The sequence below is a fragment of the Hyla sarda genome, chromosome 5 (genome assembly GCF_029499605.1).
Source record: "Hyla sarda isolate aHylSar1 chromosome 5, aHylSar1.hap1, whole genome shotgun sequence".
Taxonomy (NCBI): Eukaryota; Metazoa; Chordata; class Amphibia; order Anura; family Hylidae; genus Hyla; species Hyla sarda.
In genome coordinates this window covers 68,777,479-68,791,511 of record NC_079193.1, presented here as the reverse complement: position 1 = coordinate 68,791,511, position 14,033 = coordinate 68,777,479, and the positions used below count along the sequence as shown (strand labels likewise).

The following is a 14,033-nucleotide window of genomic DNA, read 5'->3' as shown; positions in this document are numbered from 1 at the left end:
AGAACACCCGCCAAACCTCTCCTCATCACTACTATAACCCCCCCGTAGCTCTCCTCATCACTACTATGACCCCACTGCAGCTCTCCTCATCACTACTATAACCCCCCGCACCTCTCATCACTACTATAACCCCCCCGCACCTCATATCACTACAACCCCCTGCACTTCTCCTCATCACTACTATAACCCCCCGCATCTCTCCTCATCACTACTATAACCCACCAGCACCTCTCATCACTACTATAACCACCCCGCACCTCTCCTCATCACTACTATAACCCCCCCTCGCACCTCTCCTCATCACTACTATAAACCTCCCCGCACCTCTCCTCATCACTACTATAACCCCCCCCCCCGCACCTCTCCTCATGACTACTATAACCCCCCCCCCCGCACCTCTCCTCATCACTACTATAATCCCCCGCACCTCTCCTCATCACCACTATAACCCCCCCCCCGCACCTCTCCTCATCACTACTATAACCCCCCCGCACCTCTCCTCATCACTACTATAATCCCCCCGCACCTCTCCTCATCACTACTATAACCCCCCCGCACCTCTCCTCATCACTACAACCCCCCGCACCTCTCCTCATCACTACTATAACCATCCCCGCACCTCTCCTCATCACTACTATAACCCCCTCACACCTCTCCTCATCACTACTATAAACCCCCCCGCACCTCTCCTCATCACTACTATAACCATCCCAGCACCTCTCCTCATCACTACTATAACCCCCCCACACCTCTCCTCATCACTACTATAACCCCCGCACCTCTCCTTATCACTACTATAACCCCCCCTCGCACCTCTCCTCATCACTACTATAACCCCCCCGCACCTCTCCTCATCACTACTATAACCCCCCCGCACCTCTCCTCATCACTACTATAACCCCCCCGCACCTCTCCTCATCACTACTATAACCATCCCAGCACCTCTCCTCATCACTACTATAACCCCCCCACACCTCTCCTCATCACTACTATAACCCCCGCACCTCTCCTCATCACTACTATGACCCCCCCACACCTCTCCTCATCACTACTATAACCCCCCCCCGCACCTCTCATCACTACAACCCCCCGCACCTCTCCTCATCACTATTATAACCATCCCCGCACCTCTCCTCATCACTACTATAACCCCCCCGCACCTCTCCTCATCACTACTATAACCCCCCCCTGCACCTCTCCTCATCACTACTATAACTGCCCTGCACCTCTCCTCATCACTACTATAACCCCCCGCATCTCTCCTCATCACTACTATAACCCCCCTGCATCTCTCACCACCCCCATAACACCCCCCTGCACCTCTCATCACCCCCATAACCCCCCATGCACCTCATCACCCCCATAACAACCCTGTGCACCTCTCATTACCCCCATAACCCCCCTCTCATCACTCCCATAACCCCCCTCTCATCACCCCCATAACCTCCCCATGCACCTCATCACCCCCATAACCTCCCCATGCACCTCTTCCCCTGCACCTCTCATCACCATTGTAGTCTGCAAACAACACCCCCCCCCCCCTTCACTTACCCTGCCGCGGGGTTCAGTGCCGCTGCTGCTCCTGTCACAGTGTTCCATTGCACGGGGAGGATCCGTCGGGAGGATGCTGGACTGGAGATCGTGCCGGGACAGGTCAGGTGACTGGAGTAGACATGCGTGACTGCCCGGGGCACGTCGACTCCCATCAGCCCCTGGCCTGTCCGGCCCTGCCGTACTTCTTAAGGGGCCCGCACCCTAGAAAGAGCGGACCTCATAGTCCTGCGGGCCCCCCGGACTATGAGGCCCATTCATAGTTCTGACGGGCACCCAGCCAGGAGTCAGTGAGTGACAGTCGCAGTCACTCACTGACAAGCCGGAAAAAAAAAAAAAAAAAAAAAGGAACAGCGACTTCTGGGCCTCCCTGAAGCTCCGGGCCCCATACAAGTGTATGGGTTGTACCCCCCTGATGGCGGCCCGGGTTGCCTGTAATCAGACCCGGTGCGAACACGCTCCGGGGACTGATTACACATGGGGTGCCGCGTGCATGATCCCGGGGGTCCCCAGCGGCGGGACTCCCACGATCAGGCATCTTATCCCCTATCCTTTGGATAGGGGAAAAGATGTGTAAGCACCGGAGAACCCCTTTAATATATTCATTAATGACCTGGAAGAGGGGTTGAATAGTAAAGTAGCAATCTTTGCAGATGATACTAAACTCTGTAAAGCGGTAAACACTATAGAGGACAGTGCACTGTTACAAATGGATCTGGATAGGTTGGAAGTTTGGGCTGGGAAGTGGCAGATGAGGTTCAACACTGATAAATGTAAGGTAATGCACATGGGGAAGAAAAATCCTGGCTGGGAATATGTATTATATGGGAGCAGACGACTGACATGGAAAAGGACTTAGGAGACTTAGTTAACAGTAAATTTAGCTGTAGTGACCAGTGTCAGGCAGATGCTGCCAAGGTAAATAAAATCATGGGGTGCATCAATGGGGCATAGACGCCCACTACAAGGAAATAATTCTACCGCTGTACAAATCACTAGTCAGACCACACATGGAATACTGTGTACAGTACTGGGCACCAGTGTACAAGAAAGATATAGTGGAGCTGGAGAATGTTCAAAGACGGGCAACCAGAGTAATACGGGGAATGGGAGGACTACAGTACCCAGAAAGATTATCAGAATTGGGGTTATTTAGTTTACAAAAAAGAAGGCGTAGGGGAGACCCAATAACTATGTATAAATATATCAGGGGACCGTACAGAGATCTCTCCCATGATCTATTTATACCCAGGACTTTATCTATAACAAGGGGGCATCCTCTATGTCTCGAGGAAAGAAGGTTTCTACACCAGCACAGACGGGGGTTCTTTACTGTAAGAGCAGTGAGACTGTGGAATTCTCTGCCAGAGGAGGTGGTCATGGTGAACTCTGTAAAAGAGTTCAAAAAGGGGCTGGATGCATTTTTGGAGAATAATAACATCGCTGGTTATGTATACTAGATTTATAGGGACAGAACGTTGATCCATGGATTTATTCTGATGCCATAATTGGAGACATTTTTACCTCTAGTATGAGGGTTTTTTGCCTTCCTCTGGACCAACTCAATTCAGTAGGGACTTATTAGGGTTTTAGGTTGAACTTGATGGACTATGGTCTTTTTTCAACCTTATGAACTATGTTTCAATGGGTGGGGTAGCTGATGTGTGGGAGGGAGGAAAATGGAATTATGGAATTTGTGGGCAAAAAAGAAAAAACTCAAACAAGAAATACCAGTTCACAAAAAGCTAGCCACAGTGTTATGGTAATCTCACAACATAGCCATTTAGCGCCAGGACAAGCACAGATTCTTCCTAAGCATGTCCATTACTGTCTGCCAGGTACGTATTAAAATCACCTTATGGTGGATAACCCCTTTAAAGGGGTACTCCACTGGAAAACAGATTTGATAGGCGCAGTACAGTTCCCCAACATTAGGCGCAGTACAGTTCCCCCACATTAGGCGCAGTACAGTTCCCCCACATTAGGCGCAGTATAGATCCCCCACATTAGGTGTGCAATACAGTTCCCCCACATTAGGTGCAGTACAGTTCCCCCACATTAGGTGCAGTACAGTTCCCCCACATTTGGTGCAGTACAGTTCCCCCACATTTGGTGCAGTATAGTTCCCCCACAGTAGGTGCAGTATAGTTTCCCCACATTAGGTGCAGTATAGTTCTCCCCACATTAGGTGCAGTATAGTTCCCCCCACATTAGGTGCAGTATAGTCCCCCCCCCACATTAGGTGCAGTATAGCTCCCCACATTAGGTGCAGTATAGTTCCCCACATTAGGTGCAGTATAGCTCCCCACATTAGGTGCAGTATAGTCCCCCACATTAGGTGCAGTATAGTCCCCCACATTAGGTGCAGTACAGTTCCCCACATTAGGTGCAGTACAGTTCCCCCACATTAGGTGCAGTACAGTTCCCCCACATTAGGTGCAGTACAGTTCCCCACATTAGGTGCAGTATAGTTCCCCCATACTAGGTACAATATAGTTCCCCACATTAAGTGCAGTATAGCTCCCACATTAGGTACAGTATAGTTTCCCCCACATTAGGTGCAGTATAGTTCCCTCACATTAGGTGCAATATAGCTCCCCACATTAGGTACAGTATAGTTTTCCCCACATTAGGTACAGTATAGTTCCCCACATTAGGTGCAGTATAGTTCCCCCACATTAGGTACAGTATAGTTCCCCACATTAAGTGCAGTATAGCTCCCCACATTAGGTACAGTATAGTTTCCCCCACATTAGGTACAGTATAGTTCCTCCACATTAGGTACAGTATAGCTCCCCACATTAGGTGTAGTATAGTTCCCCACATTAGGTGCAGTACAGTTCCCCCACATTAGGTGCAGTATGGTTCCCCCACATTAGGTGCAGTATAGTTCCGCACATTAGGTGCAGTACAGTTCCCCCACATTAGGTTCAGTATAGTTAACCCATATTAGGTGCAGTATAGCTCCCCCACATTAGGTGCAGTATGTTCCCCCACAGACATACAGCCTTCAGCCATATGCAGTGTATGGCTGGAGGCTGTTTGTCTGTGTACTGCCCCACTTCAGTGTTCCGACCAGCAGTAGGTCCCTGGAGCGGAGGTCGTAACACTGAAGATGACGTGCCGCTGGTAACTTTCCATGCGCGCGCGTCCTCCTCACTGCTCCGCTTTTCTTCTATGGGCGCACGCACGGGACGTCAGTGACGTCCCTGTGTGAGTAACCTCCCAGCGACCCCCGCGTTTTTAAAGTTAACGGGGGGGGCGCAGCACAGAGGAAACCGCCGGGACATCCTTGTGTCCTGAAAAGATTTTTCGGGACACAGGGATGTCCCGAGTGTGACGGGGGCCCCCTGCGGGCACGGGGTCCGTAGCAGGTGCTCCATAGCGCCAATGATGATCCGGCCCTGGCTCTGTGGGAGGGCATATGGGAGCAGATGGGACAGAAGTGGGGATACTTGAAATGGCAGCCCCTACCTCCATTGCACAAAGGGGACAATTAACATATTAGCAATATATCTACGCAATGGCAGCACCAATTAAAGTAAGTAATACCTTGTTATAACCAGGTTTACCCACGCTATAATGCTGCTTTATCAGGTTAGTGCGGGTGAACCATCTGTAAGACTTTATTCAATAATATTTCATAATTAAACCACAATGAGAGCCATTATTTCCAAATAGAGAAGATTTGAAGCACTGTTGAATCGTCCTAGGGATGTTCAGCCTAAACAAAAAACTGTTCTAAGTGTGCTGCAGCATCCAGAAAGACACAAAACAACATACAAAGAACTAAAAGCTTGTGCTAACCTTAATAAGGTCAGTTTTCTATAACAAATCAATGAGAAAATCAGCCATAAAAAAAAAAAAAAAAAGAAAGATATTCATGTTTTTCTTCCTGAATTGAATAGTCTGGCATGTTGTGCTATTTCTTTGAGGAAAAAATTGTTCAAGTCCCAGTGAATGATAAAACACATTTTTATAGTTCACAAAATATAAGTGTATATGTAAAGGTAAAATGTGATCAACTTGTTTTATTAATGAAATTCAAGTCTTCTCAATTTAATTTATTACGTTAACCCTTTAACAACCCATATATATACACACACACAAATATATCATGGGGCTGTAAAGGGTTTATGGAGAGGACTCAGGATCTCTCAGTCTAAAGGACCTGACACGTATATGCATTTTAATAAGCACTTTGGGGGACATTTATCATTGGGTTTTAAAGTCTCTTTTTTTTTTTCTTTGATTTTGCATTTTTCATATTATCTAGGGGGGGGGGGGTTAATAAACTTGGTGCACATAAGTCAAAAACAATAAATCAGTTCAGAACACCACTTTGTATAATTCCTCCTCTCCTTTTCTGTACAAAAAGTTGCAGTTGCGACTTTTTATCTAGGGGCTTATTTAAAGTGAACTCCAAAGGCAGTTTTGTAAGCCAGGTCTGACCTGGCCTTGATTTGCGAGTTTTTGAAGACGTTGTGACTTTTTTTTAAAGGGGTTATCCAGGAAAAAACTTTTTTTATATATCAATTGGCTCCAGAAATGTAAACAGATTTGTAAATTACCTCTATTAAAAAACCTTAATCCTTTCAGTACTTATGAGCTTCTGAAGTTAAGGTTGTTCTTTTCTGTCCAAGTGCTCTCTGATGACACGTGTCTCGGGAAACGCCCGATCCCATAGCAAACCTCTTCTAAACTGGGCGTTTCCCGAGACACGTGTCATCAGAGATTACTTAGACAGAAAAGAACAACCTTAACTTCAGAAGCTCATAAGTACTGAAAGGATTAAGATTTTTTAATAGAAGTCATTTACAAATCTGTTTAACTTTCTGGAGCCAGTTGATATATAAAAAAAGTATTTTCCTGGATAACCCCTTTAAGCCTACATGCAACATTTTGTGTGCCTGGCGGAAGCAAAAAATAAGCTCTAAATACAGTGAGAAATCTCCCCCTATTTCCTCTAAAAAAGTGCTGGAGGAGTGTTGAACATTTGCTGTCAGGCTTCCCCACACATGGCTGGGATCCCAAGCAAGAGAGCCTATGCTTAGCTTATTTTGTAACCATTGGCAAAAGTTCACCAGAAAAGGCCTTGGCAACTGTACCACCCAGTGTGGCCTGCATCTCACCACGCTAGAGCTGAAGATTGCGCGGTATTGAAGTATGGGACTACTTTCTTTCAAAAACCGTTCCCAGTCTGTCTACAGGTCGGGTGTGGTTCTGCAGCTCTGTTCCATTGAAGTGAATGGAGCAAAGTTGTAAAACCACACCCAACCTGGAGACAGACATGGAGCTGTTTTGGAAAGAAATTAGCTATGTTTTTCTATTCCTGGATAACCCCTTTAAGAAGATTATTGCTTTAGTATTTGCTAGATATTGTAATAGTCACTGTCCATCTTCCAATACTTGTTGACTGTGAAAAGGTTACATATGACGCCAGATTCCCGTAATACCAAGTTCAATTAACCACAATAATAACATGTTAATCTGTTTTAGTTTCACCTTCTTTCTGTCTGGAATAGTTCATTGTACTCGATCAGTTTTTAAATATTGTAGAATAGAAGATTGATTAAAAAGGAGAAGCTAATATTGACAACCGAAGCCAAGGTCACCCTATTCCCCCAAGGACAATAAATCACAATGTTATTTGAGCATGCTTTAATATGGACATTGTTCCGCATGTCCTGATCTTGTATTCATACTTTCTTTTTATTAGAATTTCACAAAGCCCATTATTAAATCCCAAACCCAGAAGACAAAGCAAACAGGGCAGGAAAACGGCAGGAAATTAATGTGCTTCTAAAAAACAATTAGAAATGTCGAGAACACAATGGATGTATAAATCATGACAACTGCTCCATCTATAAGGGCAGAATGACAGAAAAACAATGGGATATATACAATGGATGCTCAATTATAATGTGTTCCATCAATATAGGCCTTTGTGTTTCAGCCACAGTGTTCATTTTTCTCTCAGTTAACTATAAAATTATTAGAATGATGTGAAGGGAAAGATTACTAGAGCCCAAGCTCCTAGAATAATTTTTATTCCTATCAAATATATTTATTGTGTTCACACATTGCAAAAACATATGCTCATCATTCTGTTTTATTTCCTAAAAGGGAAGTTATCAGGTCCCTGGGGACTTACAAACCAGCCCAGGGACCTGCCAGGTCAGAAGAACAGCACTGTGCCGCACCCATTCCACAGACAGCGGTGATTGACAGGCTGAGTGCAGGTAGGAGCTCTGCACTCAGGCCGTCAATCAAGCCGTATTGATGGGAAGGGATGTGGCATATGTGACTGTAACCCCTCTCTGGGGGGGATTCAAAACTGAATTCACCTTTCATGTGTAAACTGTACTAGATTTCTTAAAAGGGTACTCCCAGAAAGTTAAACAGATTTGTAAATGACTTCTATAAAAAAAATCTTAATCCTTCCAATACATTTTATGGGCTGTATACTACAGAGGAAATGCTATTCTTTTTGGATTTCTCTGATGTCATGACCACAGTGCTCTCTGCTGACCTCTGCTGTCCATTTTAGGAACTGTCCAGAGCAACATGTGTTTGCTATGGGGATTTTCTCCTGCTCCGGACAGTTCCAAAATTGGACAGCAGAGGTCAGCAGAGAGCACTGTGGTCGTGACATCAGAGAAATCAAAAAAGAATACCATTTCTTCTGTAGTATACAGCGCCTAAAAAGTACTGCCAGGATTAAGATTTTTTAATAGAAGTAACTTACAAATCTGTTTAACTTTCTGGCACCATTTGATTTAAAAAAATGTAAAAAAAAGTTTTCTATGGGAGTACCCCTTTAATAAAGCAAAAACATTTTTGCCATGTTCACACTATTTGCAACAATTTATAAAAGATGGGGCATGACTTCAGAAAAAGGGCAGGCAAGGGGGGCGGGGCTTAAATATCAAAATTTAAAAAAAAATTACCCACAAAAAAAACAAGTCCTTAATGGGGTTCTCTGCCCCTAAACATATTCTCCCCTTTTAAAAGGATAGGGGATAAGATGTCTGAATGCCCCCCCCCCCCCCCTGCGATCTTTGGTTGTGCACAAAGCAAATTCCACTCTGTGCCGGATGACTGGCGACCACGGCTGCCACGCCTCCTCCATTTATGTCCATGGGACAGGGCATGACAGCTAGCTGTCACTCCCTCTCCCATAGACATGAATGGATGGGGCGTGATGTCACAAACTCGAAATTCCCAAGCATTCATGTTCAGTGCAACTGTGGTTTTGGCCTGGAGATTGTGGGGGGTCCCAGTGGCTGGACCCACATGATCAAACATCTTAGGGGATGAGATGCTAAGGGGCAGTGTACCCCTTTAACTACACAGCCTCAGAGGTGATGTATCACTTTTTAAAGCAGCCTGAGTCACTGTTAAAAATCTAGAAGGGCAAAATACGTCACTCCCACTGTGTGGTGCTCAAGTAGGATCCCACTCCTTAACAGAGCATACAAATAGAGAACTTGGCACTCAATTGCTGGGTGATAACTTAGAAATGTATTTTGCAATCCACAATCTTAAATACTGACGTTTCGGTCCTTCAAGGACCTTCCTCAGAGTACGGATTGCTGTGTAGGCTGGGGGGGGGGGGGGGGGGAATCGGCACATAGCCTGGGAAGAATAAGCTGTGATATTAGTGAACAGCATCGCTAGAGGAAGCTTCCCTGTGCCTGACCTGGATTGCTGACCCTGAACCTGTGCCGCATTTCTCGACTCTCTTGCCTCTATCTGACTACTTTGCCATCTACCCACAATTCTCTCCTATACCTTGACATGTCTCTGCCTGACCCTTCAGGGACATACACTGATGTTTCCTGATCTGCAGCTGCTACCCACACCGGGACCAGTCTTGGGAAGTCCAACCTCTACATCCTTGAGTCGGATAAAGCCTGTAAACTTATTGGGTACTTAGACTCTGAGTGTGGCCCAAAGCCAAACCGATTAGGCAGCAAAGTGGGTAGAAACTGTCCGATTACAGACATAAGTATTTCCTAATAAGCCATATGAACTGGGATTGGGAAAATGAGGCAATGTACTTAAAGGAATATTCAAGCTTTTTTTTTTCTTCAGCCTTTGGTCCCATGATGCCAAATTATAACACTATGTAATATACATCTATTACCTCCGTTCACTGCTTTGTTCCATTTTCATGCACAGGACCTTCACCCGGAAGTGCTATAGTGCAAGTCTTTTTATTTTACTGTTGTCTCTGACCTTTCTCAGCATTCCACATGGCCCGAGACAGTATCTCATAGGTAACATGATCTCCAGGGGCGTGGCCATGCTGCAGTGGGTAAGTGGATAGCATTACTTCAGTAAATCCCTTCCACACTGCCATCCACTCACTGCAGCATAGCCACTCCCCCTGAAGATCATGGACTGATAACATATTGTCTCTAGCCGCGTGGAATGCTGGGAAAGGACAAAAGTAAAAAAAAATAAAAAAAATTGTTCTACAGCACTTCTGGGTGTGGGTCCTGTGCATGTTACACTGTTACATAGTTGAAAAAGTATGGTTAAAAAAAGAAACTGGACAAAGAAAAAAATCCTGGAATATCCTTTTAACCCCCACCACCCCCCCACCAAAAAATATTTTCAGGTGACCATTCTCATTACCTATAGGGGTGGCATCATTGGGATGCCAAGTAGTGTAAAGAAACGGGTTATATTTAATAATTTCATATTGTTAAAAAAGACACAGGTCCATCAAGTTCTAGCAAGAAAGAGGAGGTGATGTGAAGGACAGGGTCTAAGTAAATTACAAAATTTAGGTTACAATGACCTTCATAAAAGGACATTAAAGAAACTTCAGAACTTCCTCTTACATTTCATCCCTGTATTACACAAATGACAATGTATTCCTATAATCACTATGCATTACAATGTTAATTTCTCAGTCAACATTAGTTAATTCCTATTCTTGCCACATCGTTTATGCACTTTTCTCCTTACTCACAATTCTGATCATTTTGGCCTTTTTCATTTGCAGACATATTTATACTTAGAAAACAAATACAGCATTGCACAAAAGATTGACTGGAATAGGCTGATGTGACAAGCGTAACAATAGGGTTGTGTGCTGCGGAAGGATTAGATAGCAATAAGAAAGTTAGTAATTTTTAATGAGCCTTCTTACCATGAGCGGCTCGATACGCACATCCCAGACAGGCAGAGTTAGCTGTGGCAATTGTGTGCACCGGAGCATTGAAAATATCTGACAAGACCTATACATGTTATAGAAATATGAAGACAACATCAGTTTGCATCACCAAATGATATCACTGAGATTAATTGCAATAATATACAACTCATTTCTTTCTCACTATTGTTCGCTATTATCACATAATTCTAAATGGCACTTGCTAATTGGTGGAATAGCTCGCCTTCTTTTATCTCATTTTTTATTTCATATATATTTTTTTATATTGCTTCCGCTCATTCTTGGAATTTACTTGTGCTGTGTGGGGTATACATAGAAGATGCTGAGCAGCCCGCCTGATCGAATAGTATGGGCGTCAATAATAGGTTGTAAGTAAGCATATTGCACTACCCTCTTATTAAAGAGGTACTCCGGCGAAAAACATTTATATATTTTTTTTAAATCAACTGATGCCAGAAAGTTAAACAGATTTGTAAATGACTTCTATTAAAAAATCTTTACCCTTCAGTACTTTTTAGCAGCTGTATGCTCCAGAGGAAATTTTTTTCTTTTTTAATTTCTTTTTTGTCTTGTCCACAGTGCTCTCTGCTGACACCTGATGCCCGTATCAGGAACTGTCCAGAGAAGGAGAAAATCCCCACTGCAAACCTATGCTACTCTGCACAGTTCCTGACATGGACAGAGGTGTCAGAAGAGAGCACTGTGGAAAAGACAAAAAATAAATTCAAAGAGAAAAGAATTTTCCTCTGTAGCATACAGCTGCTAAAAAGTACTGGAAAGGTAAAGATTTTTAAATAGAAGTAATTTACAAATCTGTAAAATTTTCTGGCACCAGTTCATTTTAAAAAAAAAATTCCATCAGAGTACCCAGAGTGTATTATAGTGAATCATAATGTGCCACAACAAATATCTGGCTTTCATTACTCTTGCTGGTAGAATTAGAATCTTATATCCTATATCTGACTTGCCAGACTTTTCTATTGGTCAATATGTCAAATTTATTTAAACTTAAGACAAAAACTATAGTTAAAGGGGTATTTGAGGGAAACATTTTTTTTTATCAAATGGCTCCATAAAGTTAAACAGATTTGTAAATTACTTCTATTAAAAAATCTTAATCCTTCCAATAATTAACAGCTGCTGAAGTTGAGTTGTTCATTTCTGTCTGGCAACAGTGCTCTCTGCTGACATCACTGCTTGTCTCAGTAACTGCACAGAGTAGAAGAGGTTTGCTATGGGGATTTGCTTCTACTCTGGACAGTTCCCGAGACACGTGTCATCAGAGAACACTTAGACAGAAAAGAACAACGCAACTTTAGCAGCTCATAAGTACTGAAAGTATTAAGATCTTTTAATAGAAGTAATTAACAAATCTGTTTAACTTTCTGGAGTCAGTTGACATATTAAAAAAAAAAAAAGTTGTTTTTCCTGGATAACCCCTTTAAAGATTTTTTTTTCGGGAAGTTTTGTAGGTCTTTTTTTTTTTTTTAGGAAGTTTTGTAACCTTTTTTTTTATTGTGCTTTTTTCGATGCATACCTACCAAGCAGCCTGCTTAGAAGCCTTCCAGGCATTTTCAAAATACTTCCACTACTGTTATGAGATTTAAGTGAGGATTATTTCTTATATAGATGCCCAGGTGGTTCATGGTGATGACACTTAGTAGTCATGAGCGGAATATACCTGCAGAAACTTAGGTAAGTAAGATTTCAGGGTCAGGCTAGAGGATCAGGTTGACTCTAGGCAAAATAGAGCTTTAAATGTACACCAAAAATGTAACTGTCATCTTCAATATACTAATCCAAGGATTATGGCATCTAGTCTAAGGAACCAGGCCTGTGGTGTCACTATGGAATTCAAGGAAAGGCCAAGCAGTCTTATTGACTGCAATGGTTAAAAAAAATGTAATCATCAGCAACGTGTTAATATGATGGAGATTTACAGATACTTGCGAGACAATTGAGATTTATTTTTAGAAATTCTGCTGAATACCTACACAGTTCATGGGAAGTTTTATGACTAGTTTTTATTATTTAAAGGGGTACTCTGGCTCCAGAAAGTTAAACAGATTTGTAAATCACTTCTATTAAAAAATGTAATCCTTCCAGTACTTATCAGATGCTGTATGCTCCACAGGAAGTTGTGTATTTCTTTGCAGTCTGACCACAGTGCTCTCTGCTGCCATCTCTGTCTGTGTCAGGAACTGTCCAGAGTAGGAGCAAATCCCCAGAGCAAACCTCTCCTACCTCGGACAGTTCCTGACAAGGACAGTGATGTCAGCAGAGAGCACTGTGGTCAGACTGAAAATAACTTCCTCTTGTTTTTCACTGCAGTGCTGGATAACAAAGAAAAAATGCAATTGCAAAGTACTGATTTATCATTAAAGAGGTTATGTCACCATCACTTTACTGATATATAGCAGGTAATGAAAAATTAAGACACCCTCTAATGCATTTCTGCTGAAAATGATGCAATATTACCTAGTAATATATTTCCCAGCCATTATATTTCCAGCCACAAGATGTCCTTATACAGATCATTTTGCAATCCACCCCCCAACGGCCACATCATTTGGGTCTCTGTGGCACGTCATCTGTAGTGTAACTGGTGCAGTGTCTGCAGGAGATGTGAGGGTAAGCTACATGATTGCTCACAGACACACCCCATGCTATGGAGAGAAATGGAGGAGATCTGAAGTCAACACAGATAAAAGTGTGAGTAACATCCTTTTTTTTTTTTTTTTTTTCTTAATTATCCTTAAAATGTACACATCAGATCCTACAAAAAAATTGAATATGTTCCTCAGTACCTAATCTTGACCATGTACATTTAATTTTTATGCCTATATCAACTATATTTAACATAAAAATACCTCTTTTCATTAGCTCACAGTGTTAGAAATCCTCTCAGGGGAAGGGGGCGTGTCCCTCCCTTCTGGTGGTGGGAAGTGATTGGTGTGTCTGCTCATGCAGCCTTGCTCATGAGTTATCCCTTGTCCATGACTCATAGACAAGCTGATGCTGCTGAAGGATTGGTTGGTGTCCCAGTAGGTATGGGGACCCTTAGTGGTGGGATTTTTAGGGGCCATTTTCTTTGTTAAATATTCAAAAAAAAATGTAAGCAACCCTATTAAAAAGGTCTTTAATTTTCATCAGTAACAACATAGAAAAAGTATTTGGATCTGACAGAGCCCATTTAAAGGTAAATGGTGTATCATTTCACTGCATGTAAACTGCACAAAATAGCAACGCAATCCCAGTAAACACACTGAAATCCTGCAAGGTGTAGATAGTATAC

General features: G+C 43.0%; 1 protein-coding gene across 4 annotated transcripts in view; it reads right to left on the bottom strand.

The window, feature by feature from the left end:
- The window catches only part of XYLB (xylulokinase), a 238,974-nt gene that overhangs the window by 23,851 nt on the left and 201,090 nt on the right, over positions 1-14,033 (bottom strand). For all 4 annotated transcript variants that reach the window (XM_056519632.1, XM_056519633.1, XM_056519631.1 and 1 more), the window contains exon 17: positions 10,715-10,802. In XM_056519632.1, the coding sequence (XP_056375607.1) occupies positions 10,715-10,802 (88 nt within the window). The remainder of the gene's footprint in view (positions 1-10,714; positions 10,803-14,033) is intronic.